Source organism: Simochromis diagramma, unplaced genomic scaffold (genome assembly GCF_900408965.1).
Source record: "Simochromis diagramma unplaced genomic scaffold, fSimDia1.1 OVJJ01000487.1, whole genome shotgun sequence".
Classification (NCBI taxonomy): domain Eukaryota; kingdom Metazoa; phylum Chordata; class Actinopteri; order Cichliformes; family Cichlidae; genus Simochromis; species Simochromis diagramma.
In genome coordinates, this window is record NW_024387305.1 from 2516400 (window position 1) to 2536912 (window position 20513).

Below are 20513 nucleotides of genomic sequence, written 5' to 3' on the forward strand. Positions count from 1 at the left end.
TTAGGCTGCGGGCCAAATTTGGCCCACGGGCCAGAGTTTGACACCTATGCCATAATGCCAAACTGGACCACCCTCAGATTCTCCCTGTGAAATTCTCCTGGATCAAAGACTTGCTCACCAACTGGCATCAATCAGTCCGATTCAGTGTGCTCTCCTACTCCCTGTGTGTTTGGCACGCAGGGGCCACAACTGAGAACAGGAAGGCACCAGGGGTGGCTGCCCTCTGCCACCCCTGGAGGCCATCACCAACTCCTCCTGTCTCAGGAAAACCAGGACCATCACAGGTGACCCCTTGCAACCTGCATACCACCTGTTTGACCCCCTGCCCTCTGGTTGGAGCTTCAGGTAAATCGGGTCCTACACCTCCAGCTTCTTTGTGCAGCACGCATATGTCAACCAGCATGCAGCCTGTTTCAGTTGCTCCTGCTTTTTTCTTCATATTTTAACTTTTATTAATTTTTTGTCTCTGTCTTTTACTTAGCAATAGAGTGGTAGTTTGTTTTAATAGCTTTCTCTTTAAAAAGGGATTCCTGCTGTCTACTATTTATTTTTTATTCCGGCAGGTGTGGAACACACACACAATTTCATTGTACATGTACAATGACAATACAGGGCTTGGTCACACAGCCACTACTATTCTATTCTATTCTATGCTATTATGGAAAGCTTGTGAAAACTTCTTTAACCACTAGATGGCATATGTCAGCTATTTCAGAAACCCAACTAAGAATGCTCCATCTGTGTTGATGGTCCAGCCCTACCCCTCCCTTCACATTACTATGGCATTAAATAACGCCTATTGTTCCCATCATTTTTTTTAAACCTGAGAAAATTTCCTGTCAAGACTCTATTTGGACAAACTAAAGCAAAGATGAGGAGACTTCAAAACCTGCTGTTCACCTTTTGCAGTAAGTTGTTTAAACTGGTAAATAACTAAAATATAAAGATCAAAGGCTGATGTAGACCAAGTAGTACATCTATCTCTTCTAGTAATTTAGAAGAACAGTAGGCCAAACGCTTTTTCAGTCTTGGTAATTTCGTTATACAGCATTAACATTGTTAGTATGAAATCTCGCATGATGACCACAAAGAAAATACACACAAAAAAACGTTTCACATTCTTTTTCCAGTTGCTCTGAGGTGTGTGACCAGTGCAGAAGAGGTGATCCATGTAACTGGAAATGTGGGGAGTGCGGTTAACGTTTCCTGTTCCTATGATGAGGGTTACGAGTCTTATGAGAAGTACCTGTGTAAGAATGACTGTGGTGACAGTGATGTTCTTGTTACAACATCGGAATCAAGGAAAAATAAATACAGGATCCATGATGACAAAATAGCACGAATCTTCACAACAACCATCTCTGATCTTCATTCTGCGGATGCTGGAAAATACTGGTGTGGGGTGACTAGAACTGGAAAAGATATTTACACTGAAGTCGAGCTGAAATTAGTAAAAGGTAAACAAAGACTTCTTTTGCACACTGAAAGTGAGTTACAGTTAAAGATAAGGAATTCATAGATAGTTTCTGTTTGTTCAGCATTATCTGTTTCTCTGCTGTAAAATTTAAACCACTATATGAGCATCAAATGATGGAAAATAGTCACAAGTTTAGAAATGTAAACTTGAGTTGAATATGAAATCCTTAACTTTTATATACAGCTGTTTGTGTAACATGTCTTCTGATGCTTTTACCCCTGTTGACAGACCACTGCTGTGATACTGTGACCAAAATTCTGAATTATCAGGGATATTCAGTATCCATTAATTGTCCGTATGAGCGTCAGTACCACAACAGCCTGAAGTACATCTGCAGAGGAAACCGGCCCTCCACATGTCTTCAGCAGGCACTAATCACCTCTGACAACAAGGAAAATGGACGATTCAGACTTGATGATGATAAAATGTTAAAAAAATTTACAGTGAACATCACCAGTTTGAGCCAAGAGGATTCAGGGTATTACCTTTGTGGTGTCCAAAGAAACTTTGACCATGATGTTTTCTCTGCAGTTCTGTTGGAAGTTGAGGGTGAGCAGTCAAAGCTACTGTGTATTTAATTACATCAGTTGAATATCTGATAATTCTGAAATAACCTTTTTCTTTCATTCATACAGAGTTCTGCTGTGTCAAATCAACTAAAATAAATGGTACTGTGGGGCATCCACTAACTTTGCAGTGCATTTATCCTTCACAACACCGGGATAACAGGAAGTTCCTCTGTAAAGGAGACCAGCACAACAGCTGCACAGATATGCTAAAGAATCAAAGCAGATTCACACTACAAGATGTTTCTTCCAGCTCTTTCTTGGTGATAATCTCAAAGGTGGAAGCAGCTGATGCTGGGACATACTGGTGTGGGTCAGACTCACAGTGGAGAGTTGGAAACTACACCAAGATTCAGTTGTCAGGTATGTTATACACTTTTGTACACGCTATGATAATACAGTAAATGTGTTTGTAGGATATGTGTTTGTTTGTGCTCCATTATGGAAACAGAGAGTAGGTGATCATTCATTTGTCTGAGGTTTGATCTAATAAAAATGGTTAGTCCAGTGCTCCCCACCCAAAAAATAAAATAAATAAATAAACAAAAAAAAAAAACAACAACAACAACTGAGCCTTACTTACTACTGCTGGTAAATCACTACCAAAACTTTTTGCTGCCTCTTACTCAACATATATATATATATATATATACATACATATACATACATATTCTGGTCTCCAAAGAAGTGGGCTACTGGAACAAGAAGGCATCGGTGGGCAAGAGACGAAAACAGGGCGTTGTTGGAATGCTACTACGCAAGTAACCCTGGCGGAAGGGGCTACACGAATAGGATGAGGGACCTATGGATTCTTCGATACCCAACATCCACAATGATGGTGAAACAACTAGTAGCTCAGTGTTCCAACATTCGAAAGAAGGGACTGCTATCACAGCTAGAGATTGACGAGGTACAACATAAATGCTACGGCAAGGAGGAGTCAGGACGCCAGGTCAGGGGGGAGATATCATCACCCCTACCCGAGATTGGGTACATAGCCCCAAGTGCGATAGGAGAAGGATCGTTGAGTGCGCGAGCAACTGACCTGAAAAATAGGATCATGGCCAAGCTTGAAACCTGGATCCCCCGTAGCTGGTTACCAAGATTACGTGAAGTACCTTCAGAAGGTCTGCTAGATGATGTTAATGCAGCACTACGGATGATACCTACAACCACGATTACCGACACTAACAAGCTGATCTACAATACGGCAGCAGTGATCAGTGAGATGCTTGGCTACAAGTTGAACAGCCACAAGGGGCAGTACCCTCCATGGAGAAGGAGGCTAGAGGGCAAGATCAAAGTAGCACGGAGGGAGGTTAGCCAACTAACGGAGTTGCAGAAAGGTGCGGCAAAGAAGGTGCATAAGAAATACAGCAAACTGTCCATACCTGAGGCCTTGGAAACTGCCAAGAAAAGACTCACAGCCTTGGCCAGCCGCTTGAGGAGGTACACCAGAGAGATAGAAGGCAGGAGAATAAACCAGCTGTTCTCCACAGAACCAGCAAAGGTGTACTCTCAGTGGCAAGGGAACAATAATAATAAGAGAACAGCACCACCAAGGCTGGAGACGGAGCAATACTGGAAGAGCATATGGGAGAAGGACGCAACCCATAACGGCAATGCTCAGTGGCTAGTGGATCTGAGGGCAGACCATAGCGACCTCCCTGAACAGGGTCCAGTAACCATCACAGTGGCAGATATCCAAGAAAGGGTCTCCAGTATGAAGAGTTGGACAGCACCAGGGCCCGACATGGTTCACGCCTACTGGCTGAAGAAGCTGACTGCACTCCACGAGCGTCTGGCAGCACAAATGAACCAGCTGCTAGTTAACGAGAGACACCCGGAATGGCTAACCGAAGGTCGAACGGTCCTGATCCCCAAGGACCCCAAGAAGGGACCGGTCCCATCCAACTACCGACCAATAACCTGCCTCAGTACCACATGGAAGCTCCTGTCAGGCATCATATCGGCTAAGATGAACAGGCACATGGGTCAATACATGAGTGGGGCACAGAAAGGGATTGGCAAGAATACCAGAGGCGCAAAACACCAGCTACTGGTAGACAGAACAGTCAGCCGAGACTGCAAGACCAGACTGACCAACCTGTGCACTGCCTGGATTGATTACAAGAAGGCCTATGACTCAATGCCCCACAGCTGGATACTGGAATGCTTAGAATTGTACAAGATCAACAGGACCCTAAGAGCCTTCATCAGGAACTCAATGGGGATGTGGCGTACAACACTAGAGGCCAACTCCAAGCCCATAGCACAAGTCACCATCAAGTGCGGGATCTACCAAGGAGATGCTCTGTCCCCACTGCTGTTCTGCATAGGCCTGAACCCCCTCAGTGAGATCATTAACAAGACTGGCTACGGATACCGACTACGGAATTAGAGCAGTTGTCAGCCACCTCCTGTACATGATGACATCAAGCTGTATGCCAAGAGTGAACGAGACATTGATTCACTGATCAACACTACCAGGCTATACAGCAATGACATTGGAATGTCATTCGGACTGGAGAAGTGTAGTCGGATGGTAACAAAGAGAGGGAAGGTAGTCAGAACTGAGGGGATTGAACTACCAGAAGGCAACATTGCAGACATAGAGGACAATTACAAGTACCTGGGGATCCCGCAGGCAAATGGGAACCATGAAGAGGCCGCTAGAAAGGCTGCAACCACCAAGTACCTGCAGAGGGTCAGGCAAGTCCTGAGGAGTCAGCTGAATGGTAAGAACAAGATCCGGGCCATCAACACCTACACCCTGCCCTGTGATCAGGTACCCTGCTGGGGTAATAGGCTGGCCAAAGGAGGAGATAGAAGCCACTGACATAAAGACAAGAAAGCTCCTTACCATGCATGGAGGGTTTCACCCCAAGTCCTGCACCCTGAAGCTGTACGCTAAGTGGAAGGAAGGGGGCCGGGGACTGGTGAGTGTCAGCACCACAGTCCAGGATGAGACAACAAACATCCAAGAATACATTGGGAAGATGGCCCCAACTGACCGAGTGCTCAGTGAATACCTCAGGCAGCAGAAACCCAAGAAAGAGGAGGGAGACGAGGAACCATCATGGAAGGACAGGGCCCTGCACGGTATGTACCACTGGCAGATAGAGGAGGTGGCTGATATCCAGAAATCCTACCAGTGGCTGGACAAAGCTGGACTGAAAGACAGCACAGAGGCACTAATCATGGCAGCACAAGAACAAGCTCTGAGTACAAGATCCATAGAGGCTGGGGTCCATCACACCAGGCAAGACCCCAGGTGCAGGCTGTGTAAAGATGCCCCAGAGACAATCCAGCACATAACAGCAGGGTGCAAGATGCTAGCAGGCAAGGCATACATGGAACGCCATAACCAAGTGGCCGGCATAGTGTACAGGAACATCTGTGCCGAGTATAACCTGGAAGTCCCAAGGTCAAAATGGGAGATGCCCCCAAGGGTGGTGGAGAATGACCGAGCTAAGATCCTGTGGGACTTCCAGATACAGACGGACAAAATGGTGGTGGCTAACCAACTGGACATAGTGGTGGTAGACAAACAGAAGAAGACAGCCGTAGTGATCGATGTAGCAGTTCCGAATGACAGCAATATCAGGAAGAAGGAACACGAGAAGCTGGAGAAATACCAAGGGCTCAGAGAAGAGCTCGAGAGGATGTGGAGGGTGAAGGTAACAGTGGTCCCCGTGGTAATCGGAGCACTAGGTGCGGTGACTCCCAAACTAGGCGAGTGGCTCCAGCAGATCCCGGGAACAACATCGGAGATCTCTGTCCAGAAGAGCGCAGTCCTGGGAACAGCTAAGATACTGCGCAGGACCCTCAAGCTCCCAGGCCTCTGGTAGAGGACCCGAGCTTGAAGGATAAACCGCCCGCAGGGGCGTGCTTGGTGTTTATATATATACATATACATATATACATACATATACATATATATATATATATACAGACAGATAGATAGATAGATAGATAGATAGATAGATAGATAGATAGATAGATAGATAGATAGATAGATAGATAGATAAAATTTAAGATTTTGTATTATGTTTATTTAGATTTTTAGTTAAATTTCCTAACCTCAGACTTAGTCTTTTTAGCATTTTTGGTTAATTAAAATGGAACTATTAAACAATTGGAGACTGTTCATTTCTTTATAAGTGAGCAAATTTAGCAGGGGAACAAATAATTGTTTCCTACTTTGTTAGGGTGTCAGTTTAGGACATTTGGATTGAAAAATAGAGCAGTGAAAAGTAAAAGGGCCATAATACACAGAAATGTGTAATGTGTAAACAGCCCAGCACTCGCCTTTGACGGATATCCTTCAGAGAAGCCAAGAAAATCAATTTCCTTCCCTTACCTGCCGTATTGCTGGATAGTCTGTCACAGTGAGCCCCCTGCTGGTGATGTATTAGTGTAACATTGATTATAAGAGTAGGACTAGAAGGTTATCCACATTGTGTTTATTTCCTAACAAACTGTCAGTCACAGGTTGTTAATAAATGAGTGCTCAGAGTCCTTGTTTGCATAAGTAGTTCCTTTGTGTATCTGGTTTAAAAACACCTACATGGCAAAAAACCCTGTGTGATTGGACTTTTTATAGTTTTGTACTACTCTCGTTAAAAAAAATCATGGTAATGACACCATTCACCTGTATGTAGCTGTGTTTTTAAGCAGTTATGCTGAACTGTTAATCAACTAATTAGTGCAGAGGTTGTTCGGTACAATAAGTTTCTTTGACAAACTGCTTTCATTGTATGGGCTTGGTTGGCTCAATAATTGATAGTTTCTGTTTAATGATGAGTAAAGAAAGGTAGCATCAAAAGTAATGAAAAATAGAGTATTTACACCAACAGGATTTGCAAGGTTTTGGGTTATTTATTTATTTACTTTAAACTGTGAGCGAAAAATGTTGCAGACTTCTTTTGCAGTCATTGCTTTTATCCTCACAAGGGCATGTATCTAGTAAGGGTCCCCCAGGCTAGATCCCCACATGCTACCTCAGCTTACCTCGGAATACGAAACAATTGAATCCATATCCCAAAAAGTGGATTCTGTTCATTTGGATATTGCAGAGGATCAAATAATTATTTTCCCCAGTCTATATTTCATATGTTATAAGTAGATTTGACCTGCTACATACTAAAGATAATAATGAAATTCTTTCTACATAATGAGACAGGAAGGAAAGAGTGAGCGGCACGTGATACATTTTTAGTTTATCATCTCCTGCCATTCAATTCAATTCAATTCAATTCAATTTCTTTATTGTCCCACAAGGGGAAATTAGTTTAGCAGCAGGAGGATAAAAATAAACAGAACAATACTATAAAATAATAATAACAATAATAATGATAGAAAGTTCAAGGACAATTATTTGCCATTAAGGAGACAAGACGCAGTAGGGATAAAAGAGACCTGGAGTCTTTTAGTCCTCCTCGGAGGTACTCTAAAACCATTGTATTAAAGTCTGTGTTAATATAACGTTGCTAAGAGCACTTATAGTTATTTTCTCTTGCAGTCTTTCCACAGAGCACTCTGGGGAAAACAAGCACAGGTAAATAACTTAAAGATATATTATATATGTATGACTGTTAACGTATACTTCTGTGTTATGAGAACAATAGTTTTTGTTTGTTTGTTTTTCAGCACTCTATGTGATACCCCTTGTACTGCTTTTGATATGTATCCTCGTTCTTGTTTATAAGTACAGACATTCCAGGATTGAAGGTATCTTTTACATTCATATGCACAGAGAGACCCTTACACTCAAATGTGCATGCAAATACAGCATAACCATATTTAATGCTGTGTGTTTTCAGAAGCTGTTCTCTCCCTGCGGAGAAATGCATCTAGGAAAAAGAGTTCAAAGAAGGTGATTGGTGCAGCACAAAGTGAAGTAAGAAAACTAAAGTGTAAAGTCTTCATGTGACCATTGAATTGTAGTGTCCACTGGGTGGCATATTTTTCCACACAAGACAACAATTGTGACTATCATAGTCAGTATAATAAGCCCTATTAAAAACTGACCTTTTTCATTCAGCCATAGAACTGCTGCTATGCAAGGATGTGGTTAAAACTCTGGGTTATGTTCCAGTTTACAAACAGTTCAAAAACTTCAGCAAATCTGTTTAGACTTGAGAAAAATACTTTTAGATGTAGAAAGTTATTACAGGATTTCAAAATGTCAAGAACTGGAGTGAGATCAGTAAATTCAATGAAAGTGACACATTATGGAACAAGCCTGGGAGAGGTAGGAAAGAAACAATCTCAAGGACAGACGTGTACATAGGGCTGGGTATCGTCACTGATTTCTAGAATCGATTCGATTCCAATTCATAAGGTCCTTATTTGATTTGATCCACGATTCGATTTGATCCACGATTCGATTTGATCCACGATTCAATTCGATGGGAAATTTTGCCTCAGTCAGAAATATTATAATTCTGATCACTTATCAGTACATATCCATATTTTTATATCTATAAAAATAAAATTGACACTTGTGAAACTTTATCAAAGGTGTAAGCATCACAGCAGATGCCTTTGTCTCAAAGTAACTGAGGATAAAACACAGAAAACCTTGAAGGAGATTTTCCTGGCCTGGCTTTTTATAGCAGATAACCTTAAAAATATTCTGCAGTAGAACAAAAACTGAAGAAAACCATGACTCAACATATGAACATTACCTGATGCTGCTGAAGTGAAGCAGAGCAAAGTTACAGAGGCTCTATTAGAGACACAGCTAAGTGTTTTTCAATTTTGCATAATTTGAAAAAGTTTACATTTCTTCAGTATTGACCACCAGAAGTGAGGCTTTTTTTGTCAGAAGTAATTTAAGTTAGAAAAATAAATAAAAAAAACAGCAGCCGACAGCACTGTACACAACGGTGGGTAATAAGCAAGCAAATAATGCAAAAAGCAGATATTTGAGATGGGAAACTGTTCTTGAAATATACTGAGAGAGAGAGAGAGAGCTGTGCTTGAAGTGTGATTTTATCGTGGTGGAGACAAAGTAAGAGGGAATTCATGACGTTCATGTGAAGCGAAAATCTGAAGCCAGTTTGCATCTTGTTTTGCTCCTGGTTCCGTCAATTTTGGTTGGAGAGAGACAAAAACCTGCAGTTTCAGAATGTAGCACAAAAAAAGACATAAACACAAAGCGCAGACCCGACGCATCGGAATCAGTGAGCTGTCGGCTTTATGCAGCATGTACGTGCCATCGGGTGAGGAAGCCGACATCTCACTGATTCTGATGCATCGGCGGGTCCTTAACGTCTTTGTGCAGAATCTGTGTACCTGCTCTCATTTACTGTTTTAGCTGTTTGGTGGTTGTCGAAATTTTTCTGAGGTTCAACCTGAGATTCTGGCGTTTCGGGCAAAATAAATTTATACTTAAAAATCGATTCAGGATTTTAATGAATCAATATCGCGTTATTCAAGCTAGAATCGACTTTAATTGGAAAAAATTATAATCAAAACCCACCCCTACGTCTACACTACAACTTGACTCACTGTTAAGGTGTACAACCATAAGGAAATACTTCTACTGGCTTTAGTGTAATTGTAGAACATTTCTAAATGTGTCCACAACTCAATTCTCTGCAACACGTGTCATTCATTTGTTCTGTTTAATGTGTCTTGATTCTTTTTTAGATTTATAAAAATCAAGGTGTGGTGACCTCCAATGACCAAAGCACCAGTAACGTCTATGAAGAAGTAGATGTAGAAGTACACTACGAAAACTTGACCGCAAGTGAATAAATCTACTGCAATGAAAATTTCCATAAACCCAACAGAAGATACAGTTCAGTCCATAAATATTTGGACAGAGACAACTATTTTCTCATTTTGGTCCTTCAAATGAAACAACTCAGATGCAGCTGAAGAGACTCAAAAGTAATTGGACAAATTAAATAGGTGAAAATAAAATGTTAATTTCTAATACATGATGGCTGTAATTGCCCTTTGCTGGCAATTACAGCCCCAAGTCTTGAACTCATGGACATCACCAGGTGCTGGGTTTCCTTCTTTTAGTCTTTAACAAATAAAATGCACGCCCACTTGGGTTAACATCAGGTCACCCACTCGGCCATTCAAAAATATTCCACATCTTTGGTTTAATAAACTCCTGGGTTGCTTTGTCTGTATGTTTTAGGTCATTGTCCATCTGTACAAGTCCATCTGCCCAATCAATTTGACTGCATTTGGCCTGATTTGAGCAGACAGTATGTCTGAACACCTCAGAATTCCATTGGCTGCTTCTGTCCTGTGTCACATCATTAATAAACACTAGTGTCCCAGTGCCACTGGCAGTCATGCACGCCCAAGCACACTGCCTCTGCCGTGTTTTACAGAAGATGTGGAATGCTTTGGATCATAAGCCACTCCACGCCAGCGTAGACTTGGATATCGATACACCTACGTAACTGAAGAGTGCTGTCACTTGGTTGGCTGTTGTAAACGGGTTTCTCTTCACCATGAAATGATTCTGCGATCATCTACCAAAGTTGTCTTCCATGGACATCCAGGTCTTTTTGCATTACTGAGTTTACCAGTGCTTTCTTTCTTTCTTTCTTTCTCAGGATGTACCAAACTAGATTTTATCACTCCAAATATTGAAGCAATTTCTCAGATGGGTTTTTCTGTTTTCTCAGCTTAAGGATGGCTTTTTTCACCTGCATGGAGAACTCCTTTGGATGCATGTTGTTTGTTCACAGCAAAATATTCCAAATGCAAGCATGACACATCAAATCAACTCCAAGCCCTTTATCTGCTTAATTAATAATGACATAATACAGGAAGTGCCCACACCTGCCCATGAAACAGCCTTTTTGTTGTCCAGTTACTTCTGGTCCCTTTATAAAGCGGTTGGCACATGTTAAGAAGCTGAAACTCCAAAACTCTTTATTCAATTTGACTGTGGATACCCTCAAATGAAAGCTGAGAGTCTACACATTATGTCCATGTCCACTGTATAACTATAATTAGAATATGTTCTGGCAAAGAGGTATAAAAACAATTATAAATGGACCTAACTGGAAGTAGCACTTGCATCTGTAGTTACTAGCTTTGCTTTTAATTGCTTAGTGTTCATAAAAATATCTGCTGTTTTTTTAATGTGAAAACCAAATAATGCAAAATTTCACATGATTTTTAAGTGAACAAATACAAAAGTGCAACACAATCAAATTTGTTTACATACAGTTATAAAACAGTACATTTATTCAATTTTATATATTAGTTTTTTGTTTTGTTTATTGTTTTGAACTATTTAAAGAAGTCCCCACTTTGCTGAAAATGTCAGTTTTAGACATTTGGAGTCAAAAATACAGCAGTGAAAGGTAAAATGTTCATGATACACAGAAACATCCACAAAACTTTCAACTTGAACATTTGACAAAACTTTCATATCGTATAAATTATCTTCCTTTAAGTGCAATATTACTGGTTAGTGTTTCACAGTGAGCCCCCTGCTGGTGATGTATTCGTTTAACACTGATTAATAGAGTAGGAATAGAAGATTACCTACGATATGCATATATCCTAATGACCTGTCAGTCACAGGTTGTTAACAAATGAGTGCTTGTTTGCATAACTAGTCCCTTTGTCTATCTGCTTTCTAAACACCAAGATGGCAAAAACCCCGTGTTATTGGGCTGTTTACTAATTTGTACCACTGTGTCTTTTTCATGTTAACATCAGTCCTACATAAGAAAATCATGGTAATGACACAATGCACCTGTTCTGTTTGAGCAATGATGCTGAACTGTTTATTAATTAATATAAAGCTCTCCAGGCTTTTGGCTGTCTTATTTTGTTGTTCTGTAAAATAAGCTTCTCTGTGTAAGCTTATTGGCTCAATTGGCTCTTTCAAAACTTTTTGATATACCACATTTTTCAAATCTACTAAATGCATTTTATTTGCAAGCAGCTTAGTGTATGTTTAATAAAAATTGCAGTATATTATATAAAATTGCCTCATGATTTCTCAGGATAACAATCTGAGAAAATGTATTATCTGTGTTTGTTATTAATTAAAAATGTACAAAAACAACTAGCTTACTGTAAAGAACTGTGTAACATTAAAAACCACCAGGTTCCTGCTTCCTTCCTTGTCATCATCAGGGGAACAGATTTTGAGGTGGTTGAGTACTACAGACACCCAAGATAATAACGATGAAGGTGTTTTTAAAAAGGGCCAGAGCTGCCTTTGCCTATATCTAATGAGAATTATCATTGTTACGGCCTTTGCAGGTTATCCTGTGAAACAACAACAACACAATAACAACAAACCTCTCTGCTAGAAGCTAGTTAGGAATTAAATCTTTTGCTAGCGAACTGCCATTTATGCATAACCTCATTTTAACAGAAGCAGAAAAAACTGCTGATAAGTCATCAAATACACTCATGGCTAAACACAAACATAACTGAGTGAAATACAACATCAAATTTACGGTCTTATGATCGCACTGTCAGTTGTTCGGCGGCTGTTTATCTCTGAGCTGAAGCTGCGGACATGCACACCTACGGTGCATTCAGGGGTGCATGGGAAATCCCATACACACCCTACCCTTTTGGACATTAAAGAGAGATTGGGCAAAATTCCATTGTATATTGAAAGTTAGTAAAATTAAAAAAAATATTTAGTTAAAGACAAAGACTTCAGTTTGCATGTCTATAAACAGTGGTAAAAGATTATCTGTTTTTTTTCTGCTGCAGAATCAAATAACCGTTTAACTCTAATTTTGAGCTAATTAATAATGGGATAACTGGTTCGTCTTAGTTCAGTCTTTATTAAAGTATCTGTGCAGGCCCCAAGTTGAAGACGATTTTTTTTTTAACTTGTCGTCATTAGATTCAAGCTTTGGGACTAGAACAAAATCAGACGATTAATGATGCTTTTATATTAATGCATGCTTAATGTCAACAGGATGAAACACAAAACCTCTGAGTTGTTTTTCTGCAGTGAAAGCTTTATAGGTACAATTTCCTAAATCTCCTAACTCTTTTATTGGCAGTGCTGTTCTTAACACTTCTAACTTCTAAATACTTCTTTCACCACTAGATGGCCTATGTCAGCTATTTTACAAATTACTAAAATACATTTAGAGGAAGAGACATCGAAGAAAGCGCCATCCCCTCTGTACTGATAGTTCAGCTCTGCACGTCCCTTCTCATTGCTGTAAAAGACCACAGTGTCTGCTTAACATTTTCAAATCTTAAATTTCAATCAGCCAAAGCAAAGATGTGGAGCCTCCAAAACCTGCTTTTCATCATCTGCAGTAAGTATTTTAAATGAATAAATAATTAAACATGTAAAGGTCAAAGGCAGATGTAGATTAAACAGTAGATTTATCTCTTTTAGTATTAAGGAGCAGTATGCAGGACCAGTTATGAAAACTTAGATGGCTGTCCTGGTCATCTGATTTCTTTTTACAGCTCTAACGTTGCTTCAAATAAAACACATTTTCACATTATCTTTACAGTTGCTCTGAAATGTGTGACCAGCGCAGTAGGGGTGATCCATGTGACTGGATATGTGGGGAGAGAGGTTAACGTTTCCTGCTCTTATGATGAGGGTTATGAATCTTATGAAAAGTACCTGTGTAAGAATGACTGTGGTAGTGGCGATGTTCTTATCACAACATCAAACTCCTCGAAAAATAAATACAGGATCCATGATGACAAAACAGCACGAATCTTCACAACGACCATCTCTGATCTTCATTCTGTGGATGTTGGGAAATACTGGTGTGGAGTGACCATATTTGGAATAGATATCTACACTGAAATCGAGCTGAAATTAGTACCAGATAAATAAAGACATGGACAAGTTGAGTTGTCCATTTAAAGTGATTAAAAATTATATAAAGAAAGTTAAACGTACTGCCATTACCAGCTTTTTCTGCTGTAGCATCAACATACTGTTTAACTGTAGTTTAACTCAATACTCATTGGTTCAGTTTAGTACAATCAATCTTAAGATCCTATGCTGACATCTCAGTGCTTAAGCCCGATGGATAAACATGTACAGACCAGTAACAATAAGACATAAAACACTCCCGAGTAGATAAAATAATAAATGCAAACAGTAAACGCTCATATAAGTACTGCATGATGCAAAAGACATTAAATCAGTGACTAATGAGGAGATAAAATAATAAATGCAAAAAGTAAATATATTTAAACCCTCATATAAGCATGTATGTGAAGCAAGTGAAAGACCTTAAAACAATGAGTTGAATATAAAACTCTTGTTCTTTATATATAACCATTTTTTGGCTGTAACGCTTCTGGTGTTGTTTACCTTCTTGACAGACAGCTGCTGTGACACTGTGACCAAAGTTCAAAGTTATGAGGGATACTCTGAGTCTGTCAGTTGTCCGTATGAGTCTCAGTACCAGAACAGTCTAAAGTACATCTGCAGAGGAAACCGGCCCTCCACATGTCTGCAGCAGGCACTGATCACCTCTGACACCAAACAAAATGGACGAATTTACGACTGTGCGTAAATCCCCCCTAATATTGGTATGATCCGAGCTCAGGCACTAAGCGACTGAGCGAGGGGGCAGGGGGAGCTGCTACCTGCGAGTGCGCTGTTGGAGAAGCGCAGTGAGGCAGACAGAGGAGAACTGAAGTTTGACCAGGTACCAAAGCAAATCATTCGTACTGTAAAAATAATGTAAATATGACGGTGTATCACGAAAGATTGATATCAAACTGATCACTTGACCCATATTACATTAGTTGTTCTTCAAGTGAATCAACAAATGGCGAAATGAAAAGCCGAACAACAACAATGCTGTTTTTTTGGAGTCTTAGCTTATATGTATGTTTATTTCATATTTTCAGTTGTTACCCTCCACGGCTAAATAAATCGGTTTCAGTAATGTATTGATATACAAGAATGGACATAAGGGGCTTCTTTCAAAGAAAAAACTCTGGTAGATGTTATTTTATATATTATGCTTTGTATGTTGTTCAGTATATTTCTATGCAAAACAAGAGGAACTTCAATACACAGCAGTATATTCACAGTTTAAACCAGATATTTACACACACTTTATGTAAAACACTATAAAAAAAATTTTTTTACTGTACAACATCAATTTAGAGGAAACTTGTTCTGTCTTGGATAAATAAATATTGAAATATCTTTTGAATTAGTTAAATGTCAGAATAAAGAGAGACAGAGCGGTCTATTTTTTATCACTTTCATCAAATTTAGGAGTACATGTACACTAAGTTTATTGTTAATTAATAAGAAACTCCAGACGATTCCATTCTGAGCTGAAGAAGCTTCTGATAGGTTAGTAGAGTCCATGTGAGTAAATTGGTGGCACAGCTGTGGATGCATATAAGGCAAAACACAGAGCCTGTTTCTTTGAAATGGGAAAATCAAGAATTGTCAACCAAAACACCAGGAACAGAATTGTGGAGCTCCATAAGTGTGGCGCAATTTTGAATACAATTTGGTGCCATTTACAATTAAGAAATACAGATAGTTTCTCTCTTTACTCTTAAAGTTAACGAATGTTTTTTATATTTATCAACCTAAAAAATTTAGTCTGATTTGATGTTACAATTAAAAAAGTGTTTGTGTTTTTATCTGAAGAGTATATAAATATCTGGTTTCAACTGTATATTTGATGATGTTGGTGTTTGGCTTGATTGTCAGCACCAAGAGGGAGAGAGAGGAACAGAGAGGGAGGTGGAGAGGAGAATGAGGACAGAACAGAGATGGAACAAGAGCAGGTGAGACACACATGTTAGTCAAATGGTTGTTTACCAAAAGTATCACAGGTACTCATGTATCTCGTACCTAGTGTTTCTTTTTAGGTTTGTTATTTTTCAAATTCATATTTATTAAGTTATGCAGGCTTGTTTGCACAACAAGGCTAAATAATTGTATAAACCTTTCTCAATCTAAATAGTGGAGTAGTGCAGGTCTATGATGATTTTTAGTGCTGCTATCATCTAGTTCTGATTCTGGTTCTGGCTTGGTTAAATCCTAAGTAGTCCTGATTTTGAACTGTTGTAGTCCTGTTTTAATTCCGGATCAGATCTGTGTCATGAATCGCTGTGTGGCAGGCATGAGTTGGACCCAAGATGCAGGCACTCAGACTCGAGGGATGAACTCAAAAAACTCAGCTTTATTTGCTGACAGGGGAAAAGCATACTAAACTAAACTGGGAAAATATAAACTCACACTTTGCAGAGAGGCACACGAGGAAACACACAGCTTGAGGGACGGCACTGACTCAGAGAAACACAGGGTTTAAATACACTGGGAAGTAATGAGGGGAATGAGACACAGAAGGAGGGCACAGCTGGGAGAAATCAGGACTGACGAGACAAGGAAGCAAAGCAGGACACATTCACATAAGACACGGACCTTCAAAGTAAAACAGGAAGTATGACACAGACTTACACAGAACCGAGGAGACACAGAAACATGAAGGGCAAGGGATCAAAACTAGAAACCATAGAATAACTCACACAAAAATCACAAAGAACTAAACACGCTGGGTCAGGAGACCCAGGACCCTGACAATCTGGGTCTGGTTGAATTGGGGTTTAGTCCTCGTGTCTTGATACAGCCTTGATTTTGTTCTGCCTTGCTGCTTAATTAAAAAACTAGTTTAAGGTGTCCTGCATATGTGATATATATTTTTCCCTATATGAAGTCATTCTTTTTTGAACAAAACTCAAAACAGAGCCAATTAATCTTTCAGTCATTTCCATAAATAAATAAATAAATTTCATACCATGAATTATGGTTAACATTTGGTTTTGGTTATGGCTTCATGGTTACATGAAGTAAATGTAAGTCAAGCCAATATGTTAAAACATCTGTGGGTGTGTGCACCAGTAACCACAGTTAAGTTATAAACGTAACTTATAAACCGAAAATTATGAAACCATTACGCAAGTCCAGGGGTCTGCTGTTAGGTGCATGAAAGATTGTTATTGAAAGTGTGCAATTTTACTGTGTTCTGTTTTGGTTTCTATTTTTCAGATGCAGCACTCTATGTGGTTTACACCAGCGGTCCCCAACCCACGGGCCTCGGACCGGTACCGGTCCGTGAGTCGTTTGGTACCGGGCCGCGAGAGTTGAGGCTCAGGTGTGAAATGTATGGTTTTGAGGGATTTTATCGGTTTTCAGCGTTATTTTGTTATCGTTTTTATCGTTAAATCGGTTTTCCTGGGTCTTTTCACGTGTGTTATGAATAAATCTTCTTTTTTTCGGTACCGGTACTAGTTTTATTTTGTTGTATTTATCCGCGACACCTTAAAGGCCGGTCTGTGAAAATATTGTCAAGCATAAACCGGTCCATGGCGCAAAAAAGGTTGGAGACCGCTGGTTTACACAGTACCCGTTGCGCTGCTGCTAATGTGTGTTCTAGTAATTGTTTATAAGTACAGATGTCTCAGAGGTATTGTTACATTCATATACACACAGAGACCCTTAAACTCAGATGTGCATGAAAAACTAGCATAACCACATCTAATGCTGTGTATTTTCTGAAGCTGGGGACACCACGAGCAAACATACACCAAAGGCAAAGAGCTCAAAGGAAGTGATGGGTGCAACAGGAAGCAGAGTAAGTCTTAGAGAAAGAGTATTAATAGAGTTGTGCGTCTATAACACACTCCACTATAAATAATTACAATAAAAGAAATGACTGATTTTACTCATAGTCCAAACAACCTTTAATATGTAAAATTTATTTGGCGATTTAATTAAATAGGAAGATGTAGTCTAATTGTTTTGAACACAAGAGTTAAAAGAGAAGTGCTCCCTTGACCTGTTTTCACTTCTATATCATAGTGTGACATTAACTGTACACTTTTAGGAAGTGTATCATGGTGCATTGTTACATTGTGGCATGAAAGAGTGGCTATTGACCAACAGGCTGCACTTCCAGAACACTGATTATAGAATTTGTGTGCTGTTACATTTATTACCCTTAACTATAATTCCTTAAAAAAATGTTTACTAAATTTTGATTATGGACATAAATTAATACTGCAACTTGACTTGCTGGAGGAAGCATAAGGCTACTTTGGCTGAAATGCCAGTGTATAGACATTTTTTTCAAAATGTTTCTAACAGCCCAGGTCTCTGCAACGTGTGTCGTTCATTGTTCTGCTTACTGTGTGCTGATTCTTTTTTAGATTTATGAAAATCAAGAAAGTGTCTTGACCTACAAAAAGCAACACGCCTGTAGCCACCATGAAGATCCAGGTAGAGATGAAGAGGTCTACGCAAACATGCACACAACAGAAGAAATCCACTGTAATGAAAGTTTCCATAATAGAAAAACATGAATTGAGTTCACAACTGTGGTTCCATATATTTCATTTCATTAGTATTCCTTAGAGTGTTCATAAAACTTTCTACTCTTTTTAAAATAAAAATGTAGAATTCTCCAAATGTAAATTATCAACATGAGTGTGAACTAACTAAATAAGCAAAGTAAAATAAAGTACAGTCTGGCGAAACATAATAATACATTTAATAGTACACTGATTTATATTCATCTTCATTTATTTTACCTAATTAAACTTTTATTACCACAACTGCTTTTCCAGTTAACAGAGTTTTGTACCCCCCCAAAAAGACAGACATACTTCAGAAGAGCAGGACAATCAACTTCTTTCCTTCCCTTTCAGTGTCTGGATATAACATATATATTCACTGGACTGTAATGGAAAGTATATCACAGAGGTGCAAAGTGTAAAATATAGAAAAACACGCAACACAGTTTCACACTACGCCTTGTGAGTCCATATGTTACTTAAAGGAAAAATCATCAGAAGGTTCTCCAAGAACAAATACTTTCTTGTCTTGGTCATGAAAATAATAGAACGCTGAATTTGCCAAGATCTACTAAAGAAAACATGAAGTTCTTTTGTAAATTATGGCCATATGGTAACACGGTGGCGTGGTGGTTAGCACTATTGCCTCACAGCAAGAAGGTCCTGGGTTTGACTCAGCTGACCAGGGCCTTTCTGTGTGGCGTTTGCATGTTCTCCCCATGTTTGCAGGTTCTCTCCAGGTACTCCAGCTTCCTATCACAGTCCAAAGACATGCAGTTATGGGTGTTAGGTTAACTGATGATTCTGGGGATGGAGACAATGGTTGTCTGTCTCTCTGTGTTAGCCCTACGATAGACTGGTGACCTGTCCAGGGTCTACCCTGCCTCGAGCCCTATTAGGCTCCAGCAGGCAAACCCTGACGAGGATAAGCGGAACACAATGGATGGATGACCATTATTAGAGTAACAATAGAAGATTCACTACAATATGTTTATTTTCTCATGACGTGTAAATCACTGGTTGTTTTCTGTGTAAGAAAAACATGGTAATTATGCCATGAACATGTACAGTTTACATCTGAAAGAGAAGGTACAACCTCTCTAATGACCTAAGGATGTGTGTGTATGCCAGAGCACTCTGGAACACACACAGTCTTTGCAGACTACTAAGGATCAGACATTCTATCAATATCCAAACGATTATATATCTCTAAGCATTATTGATTGTATGTTTCTAAGTACAAATGACAACCATAAAATACTTTCTAACGCCATGAAATCTAGAACAAAACCTTTGCTCTCAGCATCTAGAAGTATAGCAAGGAACCAAAGATGGTATTGCTGGTTGTGTTGCAATAGTAGTGCTGATCTGGACAGTGGTTGTGCCTTCTTCCTATATTTTAATTTTTAGTTAGATTCAGTTGGCTGAAACAACAGTTTGGGAATCTTGTTGGATTCAAAATATCCCTTCAGTCGTGCCATGTTGACATCAACATCATAGGCTGAAACATAGAACAGAGAAATCCCACAGATGTGTGAGTTGCCATTGTTGTCATTGTTGAAATAAAATTGCTTTCTCCTACAGTTTTTCTGCAGCACACTCTGGGAACTTTGGAAACAAATAATCCAGGTAAAGCTATTAAAGATACAGTATATGTGCCTGTTAAAGGAATATCCCATTGTATAGTTGAATGGATAAATTCACGTATCTCAGTCTTAAAGGTTTGGTTTTTAGGACAGCTCCAAATCATATGGGTTAATGTGCCCACCCCATCTCCGGCACTTGGGGGACTGTATGAGGTTCACCCTGTACAGTCTGTGTGGTGACCAGTAAATTTGGTGTAGTAATTGGAATTGGATTAGTCTTGTTCTAAGTTCCCTGGACATCTTTTTACTATTTTGCAAAATTGTAGTCTATTCCTGATCTGTAAAAACCACACCAAGGTCAGCTTCCCAAGCTAATCTGAGGACGGGTAGCCCTTTACTCGTGCCGTTAACAAGCATTGAGTTATGTCTAGAGACCTCATGACCTCCCCCGAAGACTTTCTTGCTTTAGCTAAGATAGTCAATAGTTGGAGGTGGTGTGAAAGGAGGCAACTGAAACTGTGCTTTAAGGTAATTAAAGGACTTCAGAGGTCTCCC

The 20513-nt window shown here is 39.6% G+C and overlaps 1 protein-coding gene and 1 long non-coding RNA gene across 3 annotated transcripts in view; both read left to right on the forward strand.

Moving 5' to 3' along the window:
* The first annotated feature begins 705 nt into the window (after positions 1–705).
* The window catches only part of LOC120716889 (polymeric immunoglobulin receptor-like), a 34658-nt gene continuing 14850 nt past the window's right edge, over positions 706–20513 (forward strand). The window contains exon 1 of one of the 2 annotated variants that reach the window (XM_040004584.1): positions 706–908. In XM_040004584.1, the coding sequence (XP_039860518.1) occupies positions 872–908 (37 nt within the window). In that variant the 5' untranslated portion in view covers positions 706–871. Of the gene's footprint in view, positions 909–9974; positions 13332–20513 lie in introns of those variants that run through there. The other variant, XM_040004585.1, reaches the window with a different exon arrangement.
* Positions 17336–19104, forward strand: LOC120716897. The gene is made up of 3 exons (XR_005692052.1): positions 17336–17486; positions 17581–17654; positions 18229–19104. It is a non-coding gene; the product is annotated as an uncharacterized LOC120716897 (long non-coding RNA).